This window comes from Phaseolus vulgaris, chromosome 1 (assembly GCF_000499845.2).
Source record: "Phaseolus vulgaris cultivar G19833 chromosome 1, P. vulgaris v2.0, whole genome shotgun sequence".
In the NCBI taxonomy this organism is placed as follows: domain Eukaryota; kingdom Viridiplantae; phylum Streptophyta; class Magnoliopsida; order Fabales; family Fabaceae; genus Phaseolus; species Phaseolus vulgaris.
Window position 1 is genome coordinate 43,064,652 of NC_023759.2, and position 19,583 is coordinate 43,084,234.

The window sequence follows — 19,583 nt, forward strand, 5'->3', positions numbered from 1 at the left end:
TCCAAAAAATGTGAAGAAGATAATCTTCTAGGAATGAAAAAAAAAATAGTAAGTTTAGTTTGCACCTTGACATGACTAAAATATATTAGGGTTTGAAAGGTTTTTTTTATTAACTTTATATGAATGATGTGAATTAGTTTATAGTAACTTGTTTGGCCTTTTAGAAAATTAAGTTGACCATTAAAGATCAAGTGATATGTTACAACAATTGAAAGTGTTAGAGTGAAAATAATGAGATAATATTGTTTTGAATTTTGTTACCCATTTGACATATGTTGTGAGAGGGCATGATTTATTTTTAGATTATAGTATATCAATTGATAAAGAGTGATATTTTTTGCTAGTTAGTTTGATAACTATAGAAAAATTGACTTACTTGTACATTAAAGAGGTAGTTAGATTGTTGTACCTTCCAACATTATATCAAACAAAGATCCAAGATTCCTTTCTAGGTTTTAGTAGACTTGGCATGAAGCCTCATAACCAAGTTAAACTCAATTCAATTTATCATCCCTAAACAAATGGACACTTTGAGAGAACAATCAAATAATTATATATATGTTGAACATGTGTATGTTGAATTATCTACAAATTTGGAATAAGATATTTTCTATGGTGGAATTTACCTAAAATCAAAATTATTATGCCAACATCCACATGACTCCTTAATAGACTTTGTATGATAGAAGTAAATAACTCCACTATATTAGTAGCAAGATTGAAAGAGTTTGTTAGTGGGGTTTCAGTTATTACAACATACAACAAAGAATGTTAAATAATTAAATAATAGGATGAAGGCATCCATGAGCAAACCAAAGTCCTATTCAAATTATAGGAGATGATAACTAGAGTTTGAAGCTTAAGATCATGCTTTTTAGTTACACCAACCACATGTGTTATTATACCATTTTAGATTTTCAAATGTATTAGTCTAGTAGTTTATGAGATAGTTTTATCACCACCTTTAATTATCCTAGATAACATAGTTAATATATCTTAGTCGAAAAGAATATATGAGATTCTAGTCACATCATTTAACTTTATGTGATCATTTAACTTTATGTGATTCAAGTTAAAAATGACTTGTCTTTTGACATCAAATATATAAGAATTGAATATTAATATATTAGATATTTGAAAAGAAAAGACAACAATTTAGTTAAAATGGTTGAAATGTCTAAAAATACTATATGAAAATTTTAGGAGAAGATGAAAGAAGATTTTTTTTTTTTTTGGTAAAGTAAATTATAGACAATTTCATTGGAGAAAAATTAAGGACTTGTTTTTATGATTGTAAGGTAAGAAGAATTAAAGGTTAGATATCAATTTAAATTCTAAGTTTAGTTTTAAAGTTTTAAATAGAAAAATAAATTATTTCATTTATTATTTTGATTCACCATCTCTTCATAACTCTTTTACTCTCTTTTTTTTTATAGAAGTTTAAAGAGTTTTTATTCGTATCTTTGTTTGTGCTTTCAAGATAGTTTGAACAAATTTAAGTCATTTAATAAGAACTTACTTTAAGGTGAGTTTTTTTTATCCACCATAAAATCATTAACATAAACACAATCTTGTAATATAAAAGGTAAGAAATTAAATGATTGATTTTTTTACATCTATACATTTTAGGACTACAAGTCGATGGGAAAATAGAAAAAAATTATACCTCATATTAAATTACCATGCTGTATTTCTTGAAAGTAAATAACAAATCATTTGATAAATTTGAAGTTGTAGCTTCTCATTTGAGAGATTCATGAGCAATACTATTTATCTAATTTATATATGTTTTTTATCATGAGAGAAGGATTTCTACATAAATATATTTTATTTAAATATTTGGTTTTTCATATTTAATTTTTGGGATATTATTTTGTTACCATTATACCCTTTATCTCTTGTATTACTTCACTCTATCTTCATTCATTGAATCCTAATGACCCTTTCTCGTAAATGTGGATATTTCTCTTATACATAAATTCCAGCATTAACAAAGTTACCAATCAAATCCTCCCAATTATCAAGAACATGTGTTTATACAAAGACCAATCTTGCAGTTTCTCTTGGTGTAGAAAATGAATAGGTATTCTTTTGAATGAAATGAGTTTTAAAAATTATCAAAATAAATATAAAATTTTAGTTAAAGTTTAAATATATTGAAGTTGTTTCAACTCATACAATTTTAGTGAAATCGTATCATATTTACATAGATTTACTCATTTTAGTAATTTTTAAAAAATTTAAAATAATTAAGAGATAAAATGGTAAAACATTAGTAAAAATCACAGGTTTTGGGGAAACTAGAAAGAGAAGCAGCAGTGAGCACATGATTTGTATGATGTCCTGTGGTCAATGGTGACGGTGTGACCCACTGCTCCTTTTCTTTCACTATCATTTCCTTATGTTCACAAAAACATTGCCCCCTCTCATGTCCCTTCAACTTCTTTCTCTATACCACTCTTCTCTTCGATCTTCATTCTCTATTCACAATCTATTTACGCCGCCAAACTATTCGACACCATAACCCTGTTGTCATACCGTCATTTTTGGCTTTCACACTACGGAAAATGTGTTATCAGACATTTTAACTTACATCAGAAAGGTGTTTCTGTTCTTGTTTCATGATCACCTCTTAAAATGTAATCCAATTTGTTAATTCCATTTAGACAAGTGGAACAATTAAAGTGGCAATAGTGATTTTCGGGTATGTATGCCAGTGACATGAGAGGATGAAATGGACGTGAAGGAAGTTTGGTTTGGTGGTACTCACCTAACATTTACAACTATGCACCTCACGTAACCACACAATCCAACTCGCAGTCCCCTTGTTTTTCTCTCTTTCTCTGCTTAGAAAACTCACCATTCAATATTAGTTCATAAAGTTGGATACTTTTATACACTATTTAGTCATATACCACATGATCTCATATCGAAAAGGATTGAATATTTCAAACATAAAGTTTACTAGAATATGCATTTATCAGTGGTCTGGTAGCAATGGCGAGATAGGCCGAACAACAATTAGTGAAATGGAGTATGATGGTATCTCTCTTTTATTATATTTAATTTGTCACACTAAATAACATAGTAACACCTGAAGTTGTCAACCAATGGCAATGGCGCCCTCAACTCCCTCTAGTGGCTCTGGCAAGAAGGTTAGAAAGCCTTATACTATCACCAAGTCTAGGGAGAGCTGGTCTGAGGAGGAGCATGACAAGTTTCTCGAAGCTCTTCAACTGTGAGCTCCTATTCTTAACCATAATGCTGCTTCACTGCACAAATTATTTACTTATCTGTATTCTAGATTCAGTTATTTTGATTATTTTAATCAACTTTTGGATAGAAAAGGCACATAACAAAATCTTTGGTCGTTTTGCTGTTCTTTTTTGGTCTTTGAGGGATGTATCAAACACAATCTGCTATTGAATTGCTGACTTCTTTTTTTTATATATTTTTCGATGTTCAGATTTGACAGAGATTGGAAGAAAATTGAGGATTTTGTTGGTTCAAAAACAGTTATTCAGGTTAGGAAGCAGTTCTTCAGCTATGTTTTCATGATTTGTATCTTCTGTTATGCTATTATACGTATCTCTCAGTTTCACACTGAATTTTCTTCAGATTAGAAGTCATGCCCAGAAGTACTTTCTGAAAGTTCAGAAGAACGGGACAGTAGCACATGTGCCTCCTCCTCGTCCTAAGCGTAAAGCTGCTCATCCTTACCCCCAAAAGGCATTCAAAAATGGTTTGCTTCTATTTCATTCACACTATGATGTTCTGTTCCTTAAAATCATAACATGCACATTCCTGACATGCTGTTGTCTGGTCTGGCAGTTTTGGTGCCATTGCCAGCTTCCCTGGCATATGTTTCTTCCACTAGTACCCCTCCACCCGGGTATGCCACATGGGATGAAAAATTCTTGCTTATGAATTCTGGATCCAACAAATCACTGCCCTATCAGGATGAACTCACCAATCTTCATGGAGATGAAGGCATGCATGCTTCTTTTATTCTTTCATATTTTTGGTTCAATAGTTTGTTTGAGATGAAGAGTATCTGCAATGGATGTACTAAATGGAAGTTTTGACCACTTATTCATGTTTTATGACGTCACTGATTCAGCTGATATTGGATCAAAGGGGGTGACAATAATTGGCAGGAGCTGTCTTAGTGGTGTTGGGAACTCTACTAGAAAGTTGTCTGCTACGGAGATGCCAAAACAAGGGAAACAGACTCAGGTGCTTCATGGTATTGATCTTACATCCTTTCATATTTTTTCATCATATGGTTTCATAGTGAAATTAATAGGTGGTGGTGATTGTCTTCTCAGGTTTACCAGATTTTGCTGAAGTTTATAGTTTCATTGGAAGTATTTTTGATCCAGACACAAAAGGCCATGTCCAGAAGCTGAAGGAGATGGATCCTATAAATTTTGAAACTGTGAGTAGAATAAAACTTCTCAACATCATCATTCAATTACGTGACATGCAGCGAAAGTGGAGAGAATTAAAATCATTTTGAGTGCTATAACATATATGCATTTCCTAGTTTATCAGGTTTAGATTTCTGACTAAGAACCTTGTTTCCTGCATGTCAATCTGTAATCTTCGTTAGCATTATAAGGCATATGTTAAAAGTTTTGTTAAAATTGAGAGTTACCTGTCCTTGAGATTTGCCAGGTTAATTGTGACAAGGTAAGAACTTATTTTTATTATCTGTTGACTGAGAATTTGCTTACATATTTGGTGTTCTGCAGGTTTTGTTGCTAATGAAAAACCTCACTCTCAACTTGTCTAGTCCTGACTTTGTGCCCGTTGTAAGTTATTTTGCAGAATTAAAAGTAATACAACGAGATAAAATTTCTTGATATATAATTGTGACGATTATTGAACTCTAACTTTATATTTGAAGGCTAGATTATATAAGTTAATTTTTATGGTTTTGTACAGAGGAATGCCATCTCATCATACGATGCCAACGCGGAATTTCGGCGGCAGAAATTGATGTCAAGAAATAGACAAACGACCAATCATGTCAAACAGCTCAACAAACATTAATTGAACAAGTACGTGTGTGTTATCCTCTCATGTTTTGTAGCTTTCCTTTTGTGTTTGGATGGTAACATCTCCTATTACAGTGGTCAAATTTGGATGGAAGACTGAAGTTTTGCTGAAGCAGCAGCAATGCATTCACTCGTTGGGAAGCTTGTAAATGGAACAAAAGCATCATCATCAGCCTTTGTAAGAGCCAAGAAGATATGAAGAAGTGTGCACAGTGATTATAGTACTTATTTATAGGATGTGGTATTCGTGGAGACACATGGCTCTAATAATAAGATATGTTAGTGGGTGGTGGTGGTGGTGGTCGAGAGTTGGGGGCTGGTGATGGTAGCTTTCATGTGTTGCTGGATTCACGTTTTAGGGGCTTCAAATGGCAGCAAATTTATCATTTTACGTTTTGTGCCTCCATACAATTTACCCCAACTTTGAATGTAAATGATAAAGAGCATCAAAACAGAAAATGGTTTAGAGATTTTTAGCATTTTTGTGCAATATCATTATTAAAACGGTAAAATTTTTAAAAAACTTCAAGTTAGTATGAATTCAGTTCAGTTAAAATAAATTAATTCGTGATAAGTTTACACGACTTCTTTGTAATAAAATCTAATCAAGTACGCATAATTTAATTATTTTAATACTTTTTTAAAATTTTCCTTATTTCAATAATTAATAATTCACCATAATAGTGAAAAAACTCAAATTATAATTCAATTAACCTTTTTGGCGTCAATAATTGGAATGCAAATGTAAACTTAGGAGAAGGAGATGAAAGGAGAAGGAGATGAAAGTTGGCGTAGAAAAAAAAACTTTTCGCACAGTATATGGGTTGAAGTGAGAATATACATTATCATATTTATTATTCCACTAGTAAATAACCTCATAGTCAATTATTGTGTGCACCTTTTATTTTTTTATTTTCAATTTTTTTAAATATAATAAATAAAATAATAATAATATATAAATAATTCAAAAGTTCGGACATCATCTTAGACAATATCAGCTCGGCTTTGGTAAGAAAAAAATCAAATAATATTATGATAAAAGTAAGGCTTCCTACACCCAATATTTTTTACATATACCCAACATATTTTTTTAGTTTCCAAAAATGTCCTTAATTTCGAAAATAAAAGTTCAGAATTGAAAATAATATATTCTGGAAAAATAAATCCAGAAGTGATTATTGAGTTTTGGAAATAAAAATCTTAAAAAAAATTAAAATTCTATTTCAGACAAAAAAATCTGGAATTGAAAAATAATACATTTTGAAAAAAAAATTTGGAAAAGAAATTATTGTGTTTCGGAAATAAAAATCTGGAAAAAAAATGAAAAACCCATTCCAGATAAAAAATCTGTAATATAAAATTTCGTTCTGGAAAAAAAAAATCCAGAATACATATTTCGGAAATTTTTTTTAAGGACAGTTTCGTCTTTTCCGCTGGAATCGGGTGCAGTGATATGGTGCAGGAAGCAATTGCCTAAAAGTAATTTTTCATTTATCTTTATTTATTCTAATTTAAATAAATATTGTTTCACTCATTTTTTTGTTCTTTTCAGTTTTCATCACCCTATTCAAACACATTGTTAGAAGGATATGTAGAGAGTAATAAATATTTGATGGGGGTAGTAAGAATAAGCCCAATAAGCACAAACATATTCCCAAGTGATGGGCCTGAGATGGGCCAAGCAAAAAGAGGGCCTTTCTAGATATATAATCACCGCTTCATTTTCCGCCCTTTCTTCTACCGGTACCCTAAACCCTAGTTTTGTGAGTACCAACCTTCTCCAATGGCAGCAGCAGCAGCAAGGCCTCTCGTATCCGTTCAAACCCTAGAGGGCGATGCAGCCCCCACCGTCCCTCTTCCTGATGTCATGAAGGCTCCCATTCGCCCTGACATTGTCAATTTCGTCCACTCCAACATTTCGCGCAACAGCCGCCAGCCTTACGCTGTCAGCAAGCGCGCCGGCCACCAGACATCCGCTGAGTCATGGGGTACCGGCCGCGCCGTATCGCGTATCCCTCGTGTGCCCGGCGGCGGCACGCACCGCGCTGGTCAGGCTGCCTTCGGCAACATGTGCCGCGGCGGGCGTATGTTCGCTCCCACCAAGATCTGGCGCCGCTGGCACCGCAAGATCAACGTTCAGCAGAAACGCCACGCCGTGGTCTCCGCCATCGCCGCCTCCGCGATACCCTCCTTGGTCCAGGCCCGCGGCCACCGCATCGAGTCTGTCCCTGAGCTCCCACTCGTTGTCAGCGACAGCATCGAGAGTGTGGAGAAGTCCAAAGAAGCGGTGAAAATTCTTCAGAAGATCGGCGCGTTCCCCGACGCGGAGAAAGCGAAACTGAGCCGCGGAATTCGTCCCGGCAAGGGGAAAATGAGGAACCGTAGGTACATTTCTCGCAGGGGTCCTCTTATCGTGTACGGATCTGAAGGGGCTAAAGCGGTTAAAGCGTTCAGGAACATTCCTGGTGTTGAGGTGGCAAATGTTGACAGGCTTAACCTTCTGAAGCTTGCACCCGGTGGCCACCTTGGGAGGTTTATTATCTGGACCAAGTCCGCGTTTGAGAAACTGGACTCCATTTATGGGTCTTTCGACAAGGTCTCCGAGAAAAAAAAGGGCTACCTTCTTCCCCGGGCCAAGATGGTTAACTCGGACTTGTCCCGTATCATTAATTCCGATGAGGTTCAGTCCGTGGTGAGGCCCGTTAATAAGGAGGTTAAGCGCGCTACTCTGAAGAAGAACCCTCTCAAGAACCTCAATGTCATGTTGAAGCTGAATCCCTATGCTAAGACCGCTAAAAGGATGGCTCTTCTCGCTGAGAAGCAGCGCCTTGTGGCCAAGAAGGAAAAGCTTGATCAGAAGCGCAACAATGTTTCAAAGGTTAGTGAATTTTTCAGTTCCCAAATGATTTTGATTCTGCGGAATGTTATTTTTTATTAAATTAATGTGCATTGTGGTGATTGTTATTACGGTATGCGTTTAAATGTTAATAGAAGCATAGTCTTGGTTTATTTTGGAAACAGAATTCGCATGTTGTGGTTGTGAGTTATCAATGTTTTTTGTGTTTTTTTAGGTTTATCATTTTAACATTTAGTAATTGTTGTTGTTTTGAAATGACATATTGGTTTCATAATTCTTCTTAGGAGGAGGCTTCTGCTATCAGAGCTGCTGGAAAAGCGTGGTATCAAACTATGGTGTCAGACTCTGATTATACAGAGTTTGATAACTTCTCTAAGTGGCTGGGTGTTTCCCAGTGAACTTTTCTGAATTTTGATTAGTTTTTTGTTTTGTTACTTTCTTTAGATTACATTTACACTTTTGATACAGTAATTATATCGTTCGAGTAAACATTGTCACTTTGATGTTGTTTAAGGCAAGTATGGTTTGCATATTTTTAGAATTTGATTATTAAAGTTGTTTGCTCATCTTCCATGTGCTTTGCTGCAATGAAATTGATATGTAATATCTGGATTGAGGCCTTTATTCTTTTCAAATGAAATTTTAAACCCCATTTTCTACTAGTTGACTATTTTGGGGAAAAATCAATTTAAAGATTTTATCCAGCCGAAGACATCTCAATCGACTGAGATTCTCCAAGTTTTTGCTAGCCATTGCAATCTGTGTAAGATGGCATTGAACTATTTTCTCATATAGAGATTACATATACCACGATCAGAGATGACCGGGATTCTTCAAATTTTTGCTTGCCATGGTAATCTGTGTAGATGTATTTGAACTAACTATTTTCTCATCTAGAGTACATATTTATACCACGAACAGAGATGACCGAATGCTTTGAACTATTTTCACATGTAGAGATTACATGTGACCGAATAGAGTATAGAGATTGCGACAGTTTTGAATAGCAAATGAAAGCAAAAATTATCTTGTAAGATAAATGGATTTAGATACAAATAATTGATAAATCCTAAATACTAAATCTTAAACTCCTTATAACTCTTTATAGTCAGATATAAAATGATGCTGTTCAAGTTTAACAATAGCTACCAAATGGTCTTATCAACATTAAAATAAAAAATGGTAAAATATATTTTCTTTATTCAAAATTTCTAATATTTATTTTTTATCTTGTAGTTTCTTTTTGTATATTGTAAGTCCACAAATACTGAAATTGTGTTAATGTTAACTATCGTTATGAGTATATACTTTATTTCTTATCTTCAAAAAAATTGTGCTTAAGTCTAAGAATTTTGGTTTGGTAGGGACATTTGATGGTTTTCCTTTTTGCAAATTTAGGGTCACATTTTTTATTATTCTCTTTTTTGTATATTATATGGAAAGGGGATTAGTAAAAATATATACATGTTAGAATAATAGTTTTTGGCAAAATTTGAAATTCCCTTTCCTTTTAACGGCTGAACACCTTCTCCAACATCTTAATAACCCTTCAACTTAACAATGTTCATTCTTACTGTGTTACAATAAGCCAATAAAAAATTACAAGCATCTATGCATTCTAGACTGCATGGATGCATCGTGTGGCACTTGAAAGGAGTATGCATTTTTTTGAGGGATTGCATTCTGCATTCTCATTGCATCCTCCTATAAAACTTTTATTTTCAATTTTGTTTTTCAGTTCTGTACTTTGAAATATGTTTTTCGATTCATAAACGGGCAATCTATAATGGATTTTTAGATAAAAATATATTGGAGAATTTACATTTCGAAATATATTAATACATTATGTATTTTTGGAATTTAAAATGTATTTTTGATTTTGGAATATGCACCCGAGGATTGAGGATGAGGATTGAAGTTTATATAATTGAGAATGTATTGATAGATTTTGAATTATATATTTCAGATGTTATATTTCAAATCTCAAACATGCATATTCAGAATTTTTGAATGATGTTATTTTCAAATCTCAAACATACATATCGAAATGTATCTTTTTAATAATAGGTTTGTGATGTAAGATTATGTAATTCAGAATGTATATGTAATTTAGTTAATATATTTCAGAAGTTATTTTCAGATCTCAAAATACATAGGAATATACCATCTTAATGTATCTTTTTAATGATAGGTTTGTCATTTCAGTTCATATCTTATCAGTCCTTCTGTAAGAGCATATGCATATCAAATGTCTATGTATTTTAAAAATTAAAGTATATATTGTGCAATACCCAGAGTGAAACCATTTTTCATGCCATGGGATGCTATATATTTTGTTTTTGTCAATCAATTGTATTAGTACTGCACTTTACCAATTTTGATGAGTGACACCCATAGACATTTGATATGCATATGCTTAGTTTAAACCTTAATTCTTTAGAGGCAATTACTTCCTACACCCAATCAATTGCTTCCTGCACCCTACAAAGATTTTAAAATTCAACTATGTCCTTGTCTTCGGTGTCTATGGATAGATTTATCCGGAACCTAATATTGGTGTCTATGGATAAAAAAATCAGGAAGTCATAGAGCTGCTTATGGATTGAAAAATCCTGAAGTCATACACGTGTTTATGGATGAAAAAATCCAGAAGTCAAACAGGTGTCTATGGATGACAATATCCAGAACATATAATTGTTGGGTGCACATATCTCACTTAACCTAATGTCAAATTCATTAAGACCAGTTTAGTATTTTCCTATCTACAATCGGGTGTCAGTTTGAAATGATCAGGTGCAGGGAGAATTAGCCTTCTTTAGACCCCTTTCTGCCTACTGTCTTAGATCCAAAAGTGAATGCTACTAGGAGTTTGCTTTTTAATGCACTAAATTACATGTTACACTTCCTTCTTTCTTTAAAGCCAAATCTATCTTTTTCGTTGTCAAAGCTATCTTTCACATTCACTAAACATGACTTTTGAATATTGTTACATCTCAAAATTACTATTAAGAAAATTAACTTCACACGTATTTACAATAATAAACTAAAACATGTATTTTTCAAAAATAAATTGATTTGAAAATTAAAATATTTTTTAATATATAAAAATAAATGTGTAATATACTATTTGGGGCTATTACATGTATTCACAATATCTTATATGTTCTCATAGTTCATCAATAACTACAATATTATATCAACTAAAATAAATCATAATATATATATATATATATATATAAATTAATCCCACCAAGAACTAATTTATATAATTGTTAATAATGGTCTATTTTTCCAATTACATAATATATTTATTTTATCAATATAATCAAATTGCATCTTATTTTTATCATAGTCTAAACAAAGGTTACCAAAAAATATTTTTCATAATCTAAACATCAAATAAAATGGGCAAAATCTCAATATCTTTAAAATAAATTAATGATAAATATTCAAACAATTTATGTTTTCAAACATTAATATAACTAAATTATTAGAGTTTTTTTTTCTTTACGTATTCCACATACATATACATTATATGTATAATTATTATTTTAATTTTATAAACTATAAGTTGGATCAATATTTTATTGTGTCTTAGTTAATCTGACCTTGTTATAAGATAGATTGTTGGATTAAACATCTATCGATTAGAGAAAAAAAATATAACTAATAGTTAGAGTTTAACGTTTAAGTATATGATTAGATTATAACTTGATTCATTTGACCTTTAAAATTATTGATATAATATACTATAATATATAATTTAATCATTTATATTAATTTATAATTTTTATGTCATATTTCATATTTCATAAATTTATATAATATCATAATATTAAAAATGTAAATTTAGTTACAATTAATTCAACTATAATATAGTTATGGTGATATAACCAAATCTAATTTTGATTAGGGATTCTACATAAAGCGTGCACTACATTCTTTGCGTCCATTTAATGAGAAATTTACATATTTTACTGAAAAGTATTTTCATCTTTAAGATAAAATTAACTCTTAGTTTTGTATTATATTAAGTTCCCTCATGAACTATTTACTATTCTAAAATTTCATGACAAAAAGAAGGTTAGATAACTCTAACTACAACGTGCAAGAATACATTCTAAAATATCTGATTAATTTTTCTTCAATTCTTCTTCAAAATAACATCTGTTTTTTTGTTAACTATATTTTTCTTACTTTTCTATTATTCATTTTTCTTTTGCAGTTGACCAAAAAGTAATTATCTAATATTTGGATTCTTAGCTCAAATGCAATATAATAGTTTTGGATCTGCACTTCTATATTGAATCACACCCCTTATTTCTTTTTGTATATTACTTCCATTGCTAAAAAAACTTAAATGAGGATTTGTGTTTAATAATATTCATTTCCCACATCCAAAATATGAATTTGAAATGTTTAAAGGTCAAATCAAACATGAAAGCAAAACATACATTTTCCTATTTGGTGCCAACATTAGAAAAAAGAGACAAAGTTTATGTTTCATCATGAATGCAAAAGTTGTTTTATGTCACAGCCTTATTATAAGTTAAAGCACTGATAACATGGACTTCTTTTCAAGTTATATACTATTTTATTAGAATAAATAGTAGATATGTCACCAGTTAAAGTTAAAGTTTTTACACTTTTATATAATTAACAATTTTCACCCAATTAAATATACTCAGCTGATTCATAAACCTTAAAAAAATCAATTTTATTTTATTTTATTTTCTAGTTTACTAAAAAAACTTATTAAATAAAAAATAATTTTAAATACAGAAAATAATTAGAAAATTAAAAGGTGATTTTATTATTAATAAAATTTATAAATAGGTTTCTAAATTAGCATCTAATTAGCTATTAAGTATTTAATATTCTAAAATTGATAGTTTAAATCTTGATGGTTAATTAAATATTAATTAATTAATTAAATATTATTTTATATATTAATAATTTGTTAAATTTAATAAGATAGTATTTAGTTTAGTTTTTTTATTAATTATTTTTTTAAAATTGAATTTTATTTAATGATAGTATAGTAGTAGGATATTATTGATGGTTTTATAATTGTGGTTATTTCATAAATATTTGTGAGTTAAAAAACATTAAGATATGGGATTGTTGAAGACATTTAATAGTGAGAGTCCTATTAGTTTGAACCTATGTAGGAGTAGGTGAATATAGGTATAGAGACAAATTGAAAGAAAAGATGATAGAGGAAGATATGTTGTGTTTGAATACAAAGGTGATAGTGCAAGTAATAAGTACGATTTGTCACAAAACCACTAACCTAAAATTAGTTCCTCATTCATCCAACTTGCTTTTGGCATCACAAATTGCAAAGTGAGGTTCCTTTTCTATGTTGGCCTATCTGTTTCCATTAAGTGGAATGCAAATTAGGCTTTCTAACAACTTGGTTTTCGTTCATAAAGAGAAACCTCGTGCCAACCTATGAATTCTCGAAACAAAACTTCAAATTGGACCACTTCATCAAATACCATCTTCCACTAACCAACCATTAATCCCCAAACAAACTTCACTAACATCCAATAATGCCACACAAATTATACTTCTAATTGCGTCACCCAATTAATTTCAAAACAAGATTAGGAGCATTCATATTCTGTTATTAAAACTTGAAATTTAACTCAATCTAACTTTGTATAAAACGGATTTGTTTACACGTACTTATATATTTTATATTTTGAAATATTCATATCATTAGTTGATTTGAAATCTACAATACATCTTTTTTATGTTAAAACTGTCAACTTATACGTGAGACTATATATTTATAGGTGATCCGATAGTGATCTACTAGCAGGTGACTTCATAAGTCTAACAAATTCTCACTACGATAAACTCTAAATGACTATCACTACAAGAAAATCATGACATAGAAACTAATTTTAGAGATAAAAAATAATTAGTTGCTATAGTGACTAAATTAGAGACCATTTTAGGAACTAAATAAATTTTTGGTTTCTAAATTAGTTTCTATTATTGTTAAATGGTTTCTAAAAGTTTTTGCTACCAAATTTAGAATCTAAATAATTGGTAGTTAAAACATTGGTAGCTAATTAGATACCAATTTAGAAACTATTTAACAATAATATAAATTAATTTAGAAACCAATTTTTTTGTTTAGTTTCTAAAATTATCTCTAATTTAGTTACTATTACAACTAATTATTTTGGTCTCTAAAAATTGATTTTTATTTCATGATTTTCTTGTAATGTATAATACGATAATAAGAATTAATTTTTTTAAATGTAACTCAACTTTACAAAATTGACTTATGAAATAAAATTTACACTCACTTATACATTATAAAATATCTTGTTTTTACTTTTTTTTTATACATTATAAAATATCTTGTTTTTGCTTTTTTAATTTTTTTTTATCGATGTGAGATTTTCAAAGTTAATAACGTTTTGTAGGCGTGGTAATGGATTCTTTGTTGCCATTATTTTATAAAGATATGTTTTGTGTTGGGTCTTAATCTCATCCCAATTCTGCACTACCTTTGACTTTATGCATTAAAATATCACTACAAAACCAAACATGAGTGGGATTTAACATGTGAACAACATCCAATAATGTTTGAAGCATAGCATTTGCCAACTTTATCATAATCTTATTTTTTTAAAATAAATAGCATTCTAAAAAAACTCATATGATATATATGTTCAAGGCTTATATATTCACATATACATCTTACTGTACCAAAACTCAGTCCTCATATTACAAAAATGTGGAAGATAACAATGTATATATGTGTTTTTTCTCTCATTTTCAATATAATATTTTTATTATTCGTTATGAAAAAAATTATACTGAAACATTAAAAAAATCTCAATATTTTTATAAATTTTGAAATAAAATAAAATTCTAATAAAACATACTTGAATTTATTTATTTGACATTTTCTAACAGGAATCTAAAGGGACAAAATGATAAATTGAAAGAGTAAGCATTAAGAAAAACAGCTAGTACGGTCAAATGTGATTCCTTCCGTACATGAAAATTCAATGGTTTTGTGAGATATTCCATTCGTTTGCAATTATTATTGTTATTCAACAAATTGAATTAAACTTCAATATTACCTCTAGGTGCTATTCCTATTATTACCACTTTGTAGAGTTGAAGTTTAGTATATTCTAAAGGATTGCAAAGTAAAGGTAATAGCATCATTTATTAACTTTACATAGTTTGTTTATGTGAAATTAATGATTTGTTTGTATTAGGGGTGTCGAATAGAAGATGAGAGAATGTAAAAAGCAAAGACATCACATATTTTAGAATAACAAAATACTTAAGTCAAGCTTTAGTAGTAACTTGCAAAAGACTTTCTGATATTTAAGTCAGTAAAAATACAAGGAAATACAAGTGAATTATAAAGGAAGTAGTAACTGAAATGAGAATACTTATTGAGATTGTATTTATAGGTTTACATTTTAGGATAAGTAACCATAAGATCGATCTTTCCGGATACATGGAACTGGTTATTGGTGCGTGGAGGCGATTACTTTTCTATTACAAAGCGATATTCACGGGTAACTGCATGTGGTCAATATCCATATTGTTAATAGATAATAACTTCTTTGTATTTATAAGACTGGATAGTACAAGTGGTATTGAACTATGTCAGTGAATTTCGAGCATGAGTAATATGAAACATGAGATGTTTACAATTTATTGTTTAATATATTTGGAATGAATAAAATGTGATGATTCATATGATTGTAATTGAATAATTTAAATCTAAAGTTTATCTTAAATTTGTTATGAGCAAGAAAAATTCCACTACAAAGTTATTATAACATGTAATAATTATCTTTTACAAGGATAATATATTACTAACTAATATACATTAACAATCGTCCACAAACACACACAACAACAAAATTGTAAAAGAGGCATAGTTTTGGAGTTTTGTAAAATATAATAAAGAAGGGTATGGAGTAAGGTGGACCAGAAGATGACTGGCATTTTATTAAGAAGATAAACAATAATGTAAAAACCATGGTCCCAAAAGATATTAATGAAGAGGTGGGGGAAGAAGAGTAAGACCAATTTTCAAAATATGATGATGTTTATTAATAAGATGAACCTTATAAAAAACATGGTCCCAGAAAGATATCACTAAAGAGGTGTTTATACTCAATGAAGTAAAATATTGAATGAAAGGTCTAAATTCACCCCTAATTTACATATACAAAAAATTAGTACTAATAGAAGATTGTGAAGGTAATTTATGACAGGTTCAAATTAACTATCAAAAATTCAATCCATTGATATTTTATTCAAATACTAATTATTAATATCTTTACACTTATCCCTTTTAGAAAAATTCATGTCAATGACATAAATAACCATACTAAGTACAACTGATTAAGATCCTATGCAATAGCTGAATATGGTTTTCAGGTTTTAAATGGTTCATATCTCATTCCTTTTGCCACCTTTCTTTACTCTTGACAACCCTATGAGTTATTATGTTTATAAGTTGAATAAAAGTAATGATTGTAGATATCAATGGACACAAAAAAATTAGAACAAACAAATTACTAATAAATAATCCAACACACAAATGAACATGTTTACCATTCAAGTTGTTTTTTTATATATATAAAATTCATGTTAGTAATGTAATATCACATTTTAGTTAGACTGATATTTTAAAATTAATATTTTAATTAAGCTGGCATCTTAAAATTTAACGTTTTAATTAGGTTGATATCTCAAAATTCAACAATCATATATAATTATTAAATGATTATTTCTAAAAATTTAATTACATTTTTTAAAACTAGACCTCTAATATTTTTTTCTTTAAATTTATAAAAATTTATACAAAGTTTAACTACAAAAAAAAAACTAAATTCAGTGTTTTTTAAAATTAATTTCATTAATTAAAATGTAGATATTAAAATTTATTTTTTTTTTAAATGTTAATCTTTCATAAAAAAAATTAATAAAAAAAATTATGACAAAATAAATAGCTGTAAACAGTAACAAAGAAAGTTTAGAGGCATAGATACTTGCAGTTTTGACCCACCGAAACCTTTGTCTCATATCTGAAGTCTCTCCGTAACCATTTTCAAGACCATGTTTTTGTTGTTATGCTAATTACGGTTGTACCCCCACCCTACAATCTAAGGTTGTACAACCTATATCAATCTAAACATTTCAACCTTAACCACAATAAATGAATAGTTATGATGTTTGAATTAAAAGAGAGGTAAAAAAAGAGAAGAGAATGATACTGTTTATATTAAGAGAAAAATAGTGAATGAATTAATTAGATTAATATGATAAAATTAATTCCCAAGTTAATTGATTGAATTTAAAACTTTTTATAAAATCAGTTACTAAATATTAACACAATTTACTTCACAAAATATACAAATTTAAATTATTTATTTTATTTCTTACTATAATATTTTAATTTAATTATTTATTATAATATGATAAAAAAAGTGTAAGTATTTAACTATTTTCGCCAACATAATAAAAAATATATAATTAAAGCGGTGGAAGCTGTTATTTCAATATGTAATTATTTTTTTGTTCTTTATATATTTTAATATTATATTTTGTGAAGCGTGCTTCAAGTAACGTATTCACGTGGTTAGTCACTCTAATACGTACATGATGAATTAATGAATTATATACATTTGAATATCAGTTTTTTCTCGTATAATTGGTTAAAATGTAAGTATTAAATTTTTCAAAATCCAATTTGAAATTAGACATATTCACTTTCCCTTTGTAGAATGGTTAGATAAATGCTAGATTGAGATAGTTTTATGTAATTAATGTTAAAAATTGTAACATTAATTGATTAAATTAAATATTTCTTTAATTTGTAGGCAGTAAGGTAGAGAAGGAACAGTTATTTTGCCAACTGTCTTTGTCTTTTGTTTCATTCCGTGATGGGAGGACCCGTCATTGTAACATCTTTCCTTTCCTTCCTTTCTTTCTTGTTTTGTATTTTTGCGTAAATCAGTACAAACACTCAAATTCTGGGTTTTTTTTCTTCCTTTATAAAGACTAAATAAGTATAAGCAAAGAGAGGGTTAAAGACTGAACCAAAACCATGCTCAAACTTTTGGGCACAATTTTTGCTCTTCCAATATTAGTTAGGAAGATATTTGGAAAATTAACTTTAAATTTAACTTAATTTATAAAATTATATATTATAAAATATTTTTATTTTTTGTTGATGTGAAATTTTTAATACACTTATGTTCGAGACTTGTCAATTTGTACATGTTGATGAAAAAAACGTACGCGAAAACAATACACAATCACGAATCAACTGTAGAAAAATAAACGATACAAGATTTAACGTGGTTCGGTCGCCAATTACAACTAACATCCACACGGGTAACTATTAGGTTTTCATTGCACACTAATTACAAGTACAATGATCTCTTTAAATAGAAATTATAAAGGGGACACAATGATTAAACACATTCACTAAACATGATATCTAGTCAGTCTAACCCAACCAATTGGTCATACCTTCATATCCAATAAATGTGACTATATATTTATAACTCATGTTTAATATACGTGACTTGATAAATCAAATCAAATCTCATTAGAATAAATTTTTAATAATTCTGATATTATATTAAGAAGTAAATTTTAAGATTAATTTAAATTTTATAAACTAAAATTTGCATCTATTTATATATTATAAATATGAAATAGTTTTATCTTTATTGGATGTTCTTCAACTGTTTTTCTATACTATGTGAACCAAAATGGTTGGCATTTGTGTAGGGAAGTTAAGGGTGTTTAACTATGTGTGATCAAATCCTAGCTAGGGAATTGTTGATTGGTTGGAGACATGGCATGAAACCATGGGACATGACAATTTGGGTCCAAGAGTGTAGTCTTATACCTATTATCAATGGAACTTACTTGTTACTTATGTGCACACCAAATATCTGATAGAATGATAATTTATGGATTTCTTTAAACTAGATGTGCAGTGCACCTATAAATAGTCTATCAAACTCACCCATTACAATATTGTGTCATTCCTACTTTCTTCTTCTGGTGCCATTTTAATAAATTTTATCTCTGTATTTCTAAACATAAATATGCATTATCCAGGGAAAAAACATAATTATAATGAATGTATTTTGGTAAACAACTTTATTGCATTAGGTATTGGGTTCTACCAGTAATAACTAAAGACTGTGCTACAGACATATTAACTCAATCTAGCACAATAAATTTTAATTTACTCACTTTCGATTTTTGTATACTTTAATATTATTTATTTTTACATTCCATGCAATTGTAAACTTTTAACAGTTTATAAGCTTTAGTAAAATATATTTTTATTTTGTTACATGATTTTCCTGTCACATTGTCATTTAGTTTTTAAATAAATACTTATAATTGTTTTTTATCATTATCTTCCCATGTATATATTAATAGACACACACAATGCCATCAAATTCTAATAGTCTAATAAAATATAAATACATATTATTTTCTCTCTATTTTCTTACAAGTTTATTTAACAGTGCTAGGAAAAAGCAGTTTATTGAGAATTTAAATTTTGTTTAATTTATTTTTAAAATATAATATTTTAAAAAATAATGTTTGCAAAAATTTGATTGCTATATTCTTGCAAAGTT

The 19,583-nt window shown here is 29.4% G+C and overlaps 2 protein-coding genes across 2 annotated transcripts; both read left to right on the forward strand.

Annotated features, from left to right (window-relative positions):
• Positions 1-2,614: 2,614 nt before the first annotated feature.
• On the forward strand, positions 2,615-5,536 carry LOC137814418 (protein REVEILLE 8-like). Its single transcript, XM_068617155.1, has 9 exons — positions 2,615-3,238; positions 3,467-3,524; positions 3,619-3,742; positions 3,832-3,990; positions 4,121-4,246; positions 4,329-4,438; positions 4,755-4,814; positions 4,948-5,063; positions 5,136-5,536. Exons 1-8 carry the CDS (start codon positions 3,111-3,113, stop codon positions 5,053-5,055), a joined length of 873 nt encoding a protein of 290 aa, XP_068473256.1. The 5' UTR covers positions 2,615-3,110; the 3' UTR covers positions 5,056-5,063; positions 5,136-5,536.
• A 1,241-nt stretch (positions 5,537-6,777) lies between these two features.
• LOC137814421 (large ribosomal subunit protein uL4-like) lies at positions 6,778-8,483 on the forward strand. Its single transcript, XM_068617157.1, has 2 exons — positions 6,778-7,938; positions 8,202-8,483. The coding sequence occupies exons 1-2, from the start codon at positions 6,844-6,846 to the stop codon at positions 8,313-8,315; spliced, it is 1,209 nt and encodes a 402-aa protein (XP_068473258.1). The 5' UTR covers positions 6,778-6,843; the 3' UTR covers positions 8,316-8,483.
• The last annotated feature ends 11,100 nt before the right edge of the window (positions 8,484-19,583 follow it).

Coding starts and splice junctions, on each gene's coding strand:
- LOC137814421 (XM_068617157.1), top strand. CDS start 6,844: ATGGCAGCAGCAGCAGCAAGGCCTCTCGTATCCGTTCAAACCCTAGAG. Junction 7,939..8,201: donor AGCGCAACAATGTTTCAAAG/GTTAGTGAATTT, acceptor AATTCTTCTTAG/GAGGAGGCTTCTGCTATCAG.
- LOC137814418 (XM_068617155.1), top strand. CDS start 3,111: ATGGCAATGGCGCCCTCAACTCCCTCTAGTGGCTCTGGCAAGAAGGTT. Junction 3,743..3,831: donor CCAAAAGGCATTCAAAAATG/GTTTGCTTCTAT, acceptor CTGGTCTGGCAG/TTTTGGTGCCATTGCCAGCT. Junction 3,991..4,120: donor CAATCTTCATGGAGATGAAG/GCATGCATGCTT, acceptor TCACTGATTCAG/CTGATATTGGATCAAAGGGG.